Raw genomic sequence first — 6,231 nt, 5'->3', positions numbered from 1 at the left:
TTCTTTCTTAGTGTGAATAATTGCTTATTTTACAAGTTTTTAGAGTATAGTAATGGAGAAGCAGGCCATATACATGTATACATGATTATTATTAATTGAATATTCAGCTTGCCGAATATGTCAGACAAGGTCCGTTGGAGTCTTGACCTCCGTTGGCAAAAACCGGATCAGCCCTGCGGATTTTATGGTATGAAGAACCACCTACTCTTCCGGACATCCAAGGATCCGGACTATAAGATCGACTGGACAGGCTTTGACGGAGATGACCGCTGGTCTAAACAGAAGGAATCAGTCAAAGACCTCCAAGACGTACTTCCGGTAAAATCAATAAAATCTCAGTTACTAGACAAGTAAATAACGATTGCTATCTATAATATTTTAAGAGAAGTTAGGTTTATAGACCAGAACTTGTTGTTTGGAAAAAAACCTTTAAAAATTGTAAACTTTCTATTATGTTCAAAATTCTTACCTTTTGCCATTACCCTAATGAATACCCCAGTATGTATATTTTTCATTTACTTTATATTATTGAATTCAGAAACTTGAATAATGGAAATTTGCATGGTTAAAAATTATCTATTATACTTTTACATGTTTATTAATAAAATACGGATTAAGTTTTTGTTATCATTTTTGCGGTTGGGTGGGGATGTTATAGCAAATAGTCCACATTGACGTGAACCTGTAAGCTTAAAAAATGAAATCTGAAAGAGAAATCATGCTTACACATATACATTCATTTATAACTTCATGTAATGGTATTGTTTCAGGTTCAAGAAAAATATTTACGTCTAGCACTATAAAATATAAATCAAAGTTCAAAAGTTTCCTTGCTGTTATTCTTTTTGTTATTTTCTCGCCAACAGAATGTAGAAGACGCAGATTTTGACACCACAATCCAGGGTCCGTGGATGAAGAAATGGGACCTCGTCCACCATAACCAACACACGGCCAAACTTAACGAAAGCAAGGAGCTCTCCTGGCACGCTGCCACCAAAGCTTAATATATATATATATATATATCACAACACCGAAATAAACTCAACCGGTTTCATTTCCAATCTTCAGGAGTTTTATACTATTATATTATACTGGTTTTATACTATTATATTATATTATACTGGTTTTAAAAATTATGCATGTTGCATTTTGTATTTGCATGTGGGTATCTTTCTAAAGGCATATATTTTATTAGTGTATTTTTAATTCTAAGTAAATTTGTAAATCACAATTAGAAATACTATATTTTTTAAAGGAATAAAACTGTTTGAAAATTGTAAAAATGTATGTTTGTTGAATGAATGACTTGACTGTTAAAGGGTTTGGGATTTCTTTTATGAAAAACAGCTGAATGTAATGGAACAATATCTTCAAGAAGTGTTTGCCTTGAAGGTCCCTAGGTAGCCAAAAGGTCATCAAACGTAATTAATGTAGGAGGGGCACGGCTAAAGAGTACTACATGTTCTGTATTATTATAATATATCAACAAAATTTACACCCCTCCAACTTCTTCCTTTGAATTAATTGATTTGACAAAACTTTCGATCCAACGGTAATTAAGGACAAACGATACAAACAGACTTTGATCGATTGGTCGAAAAATTAAATTTGAAAATAGCAACTTGTCATGTTTTAATCAATAAAATGAACAATGTTTACAGCGTAGTTTTTTTTTTATTTTTTATTCAAATTTTCACAAAAATGGGATTTTAAGTGAAAAATATTTGTATAGATTAATAAGGATAGGTTCAAAGAGACTGAATTTTGAACATCATAGAAGGTTTACAATTTCTTTATATTCTATAAATTTATTATGTGCATAATTTTCAATGAAAGCAGGCCAAAAGAATACATGTAAATACCAATCCAGGCATCCATTTTTCTTTGTATCATCTGTCCTTAATTAAAGTCAAGTCGTAGTCAGTTTATCAGGTTATCACCCAGAAGGAATTCCGAAAAATATGCCGTAGATGTAGAATGTTATAAAATGACAATAGGTCCTTATATTGTTTTCATTCATTCATTAACTGGGACCCCACCTCCCTCCCACCCCCCATTTGGAATTTTCATGCTAGTGTATACATTGAAATGAAATAATATAACTGATAACTACCTACAAGGTGTATAAGTTATAACAGTAAACACAGAAGTTCAATACTGATGTAGTGCAGTGGTTAGCACACAGGTGCTTGTGTCGGAAATAAATTTTTATTAACTCATACCATAGTAAAATACATGTAATAAAATTTTTTAACCGAAACATGTGCCTGTGGGTTAGCATGAAAAAAAAGAAGACATTGATACACATAATTTTTATTACCTTGGTTTGAACCCCAAGAATACTCGTATTTATTTTAAATTTACGTTTATTCTCAGATCTATACGCCCTCAAGCAACTTTACAAAAAGTTTACAGTTGGTGTAACATGTAAATCACAACAGACATAACAAGAATAGATATGGGTTACCCCATATCCAAAGATATTCGACTATTAGATTTAATATGTTTAACAGTGTTTATAATGACGTTAATAAAAAAAACTGCACTGTCTAATTATGGAACTGTTGTAAATTTCGTGAGTCCATAGCATTACGGTCACCCAGTCTCCTAACAAACAGTACACATAGGCCTACATGTACCTGTGTCCGCAAGACCAACATTAGCCTTGGTCTACACACGTGCGATGGAGCTGTCAAACGCATCCAGCGAGCTCGGAGAAACACGTTTTGTTTTGCCGAGAAGTTACGATGGCAGACAAAACTTTTCTTTTCTTAATTAGATCATATGAATACGAATTCTGATTAATAAAAATTATACAATCCCTGTTGAACTATATATAGTTTGTTCTAACATTTGCATCTGCAACAACTTGTGCGTAAAATGGCCGGGTTAGGAAAATCAGGACCGGGTCGGAAAATTCTAAACTGAAAACCTTTTTTGTTTTGAAAATTACTGAAATATACTAACGTATTCGTCGCAGAAATTACTTACATTATTCAAGTTCTATATAAAATGGTATGCTGAACTTCAACACGAACCCGAATCTCCAACCATGCAGTTCTCGTTTTGCCACACATACCCTACAGTTTACAAAGTGTACACACGAGCAGAATCCGGCCAGGGATTGAAAATTACGTCATTTAATAATACACACACACAGAATGATTAATTTTTTCTTTTAGAAGAAATTGTATGATAATTAACGGACTATAAACATGTACTTAATACAATTGTTGATATAGTAATATGATCAATTCATCGGTGAAAAGATATGAATCGAAGAATGACCTAAATATTCTCTGTTATCAAACATGTAAAAAAAAAAAGGCTGAGGAGGGAGCGAGCGTAGGAATATTGATATTTTTTATTTGCATTTCGGGGGGAAAGTGACTTTCTAATAATATTTTGACGTTATTTTTGATTTCTTTAACGTATGACATACACAACTTTACTCTTACCATGAACAATAATGTTGTATCTACTTATCATGATGGAACTATTTTGGTCGGACCAATTTGTGTGAGCGGCCGCTGAATACAGTAATATGTCTTACATAAATAGTATGCACTGATCGAATATATTAAAAAAGATGATGAAGGGTTCATGTAGACTTACAATCTTGTAGCTGATCTTTGTCGATGAGTTTTGAAAAAATGAAACTTTTCATGCATTAAGGATTATAATGAGGAAAATTAAAATAACATGAAAAAAATAAATACTATGAAATTAAGATATTGATGTTACAACTTATAAGTAAGGTTGTAATGGACATATGTCGACTCGAACATGAAAATAAGTACTGATAACCACTGGCGGATTTAAGGGGGTGTAGGGGCACATGCTTTGATTTGTTCCCATCTCGACTTAACTGTAAAATTTAGCATTCCCATTTCGTCTTAGTCAGCTCTCAGGTGAAGATTTAATATATTTAGCATAAAGTTTTTTTTTTATAATACATGTAGTATTTCATTCACTGTATTTATGAATTCCCATTAACTATTAAATTCAATCTAAAAAATTTTATCATTTAATTTTTTATATCAACCCAGTGATAATATTTACAAATAATAAATTTCCCTTTTCGCCTTAGTACTTTTTTAACTTTTTCTTACATGTCCCGAACTTTAACCTTCACCATAACTTTTAAACCATGAAAGATAGAGACTTCATATTTGGTATGCATACTTCACTAATTAAGCTCTTTCAAAGACACCAAGGTCAATGACCTTGTAACCTTGACTGTGGCCTATATGCTAAAAATAGCTTTTTTCTGCAAACTTTAACCTTCGCCATAACTTTTGAACCATGAAAGAAAGAGACTTCATATTTGGTATGCAAACTCCACTAATCATGATCAGGTTCTTCCACGTTACACCAAGGTCAATGACCTTGTGACCTTGACTGTGACCTTAATGCTAAAAATAGCTTTTTCCGAACTTTGTTGCCGCCGGGCGCATTGTGTTTCACAAACACATCTTGTTTTATAATCCGTTTGTTAATTGTTATACAGGTAATTGTCTACCATTACTTCCCTGATAACCCTCTAGGTTCTGTTTGTTATACAGGTAATTGTCTATCATTACTTCCCGGATAACTCTCTAGGTCAAGATCAGTTCTTTTTTGTTATATATGTGGGTAATTGTACATGTTCCCAGATAATTCTCTAGGTCCAGATTAACTCATGCAGGTAATTCTTCCCGGATAATCCTCTTGGTCCAGATCAGCTCTTGTTTGTTATACAGGTAATTGTTCCCAGATAATCATCTAGGTCCAGATCAGCTCTTGTTTGTAATACAGGTAATTTTTCCCAGATAATTAAGGGATGACTCTAATTCTTGGCCAAATTATTCGATTATAACCTTCTTGTTTAGTAGGCCTATGAAAAGCTCTATTATTTGTTATCTAACCGTAATATCCAAAAACTTAATTAAAAACATAGGTAATCAGAGATTACAGAGCTCACCTCAACGAATGTTTGTCTTAAAGTAAGGCAAAGTCCCACATTAACCTAATAATCTAGAAGTCCGTTACTAGGGATGTACATGTATTATTGAGCGGCAAATTTGAACTCGTAAAGGCAACACAACTTACACCCACAATTGTTTCAGAATTCTTTTATTAATTAAACTGCAATCAGTGTAATTACGGACGTACGTGCGCGCATCGATCCCTATAACTATAAATTGATCTACATTCGCTGAGTAAGGAGATGGTCCTTAAATTACGAATTCCACTACGGAACCTGGCCCCATGATCATGAAACAGACTTCGACTTTTAGTCAAATTTTCAATTGGCGGTTAAATGTTAATTAATTACTGAATTAATCTCAAAATTTGCAATTTACAGCATTTTGTGAATATATTTAAATTTTGATCTGCTTGACTTCCACAACATTTTTAAAAGTATAACATGAAGATTTTGACTTAAACTTAAGATGCTTCATGATTCTGGGCCCTGGACCTATTTTCTTTGAATAAGACCGTGTACATATAGATCAAGGTTTTGTGTCACCGTAGGTGTTGGCAAATAAAAGATTCTTCACTGCTAAAGGTCGCATTAGTGCCCAGTTCAGGTCCAGATTTGCAGCAACCCACCAGCAAGAGGAGTTGCTCAGTATGATCAAGGGAAAATTTTCGAAGTGTTTTTTGACAAACAAACAATGTCCATCCTTCTATATCACATTTAACCAAACTTTAGACAACACGTCCCTGGGGATTCTGCATTGGGGCTTTTTCTCAAGAACCACTGCGTAAGAAAAGCCCAATCTTGTGTGAAAGCTTTGTTGGGTAGTGTAGATTATAAATTATTCAAATCATGGCCCCAGGTAGCTGAACTGCAGCTCTCTGGTTGAAACAAATTCAGACAAATTTGCATCATGGTAAAAGTTAATCAATAGAATTTTTAAGAGTATTCCTTCTTCTTTCTTGTACATGAATGTTACAAAACCTAGTATTGTTCAATCTCAAAATAATTCTTTTTCAGATATTACATACATGTACATCCTTCTTTCTTTTTCTTTAATGTAAGAATGGCAACTCTTATAAATATCTATGTACACATTTCATATTTTAGAACAAAGTACACTTGACCAACCATGCTTACATTCAATCATTCCTATTGGATGATTTAACTAATAGAATTGAAAACTGACCCAAGAGATAATTTTTCAGAAAATTTATTATAAAGAAAAATTGAAAAAAAAAAAATGTAAAAAATTTAAATATAAGTAT

The 6,231-nt window shown here is 32.9% G+C and overlaps 1 protein-coding gene across 1 annotated transcript; it reads left to right on the top strand.

Annotated features, from left to right (window-relative positions):
- Positions 1 to 111: 111 nt before the first annotated feature.
- Positions 112 to 1,004, top strand: LOC134263117 (uncharacterized). Its single transcript, XM_062745427.1, has 2 exons — positions 112 to 318; positions 867 to 1,004. The coding sequence occupies exons 1-2, from the start codon at positions 118 to 120 to the stop codon at positions 1,002 to 1,004; spliced, it is 339 nt and encodes a 112-aa protein (XP_062601411.1). The 5' UTR covers positions 112 to 117.
- The last annotated feature ends 5,227 nt before the right edge of the window (positions 1,005 to 6,231 follow it).

The sequence above is a fragment of the Saccostrea cucullata genome, unplaced genomic scaffold (genome assembly GCF_032062105.1).
Source record: "Saccostrea cucullata isolate Sc308-1 unplaced genomic scaffold, CSIRO_AGI_Scuc_v1 ctg12500, whole genome shotgun sequence".
Classification (NCBI taxonomy): domain Eukaryota; kingdom Metazoa; phylum Mollusca; class Bivalvia; order Ostreida; family Ostreidae; genus Saccostrea; species Saccostrea cuccullata.
The sequence above is the reverse complement of the archived record's forward strand: the minus strand, read 5'-3'. Positions and strand labels throughout refer to the sequence as shown.

Excerpts from the sequence above, each read along its gene's own strand:
- LOC134263117 (XM_062745427.1), top strand. The coding sequence starts at position 118 with ATGTCAGACAAGGTCCGTTGGAGTCTTGACCTCCGTTGGCAAAAACCG. Across the intron at positions 319-866 it reads ACCTCCAAGACGTACTTCCG|AATGTAGAAGACGCAGATTT; the intron begins GTAAAATCAATA and ends TCTCGCCAACAG.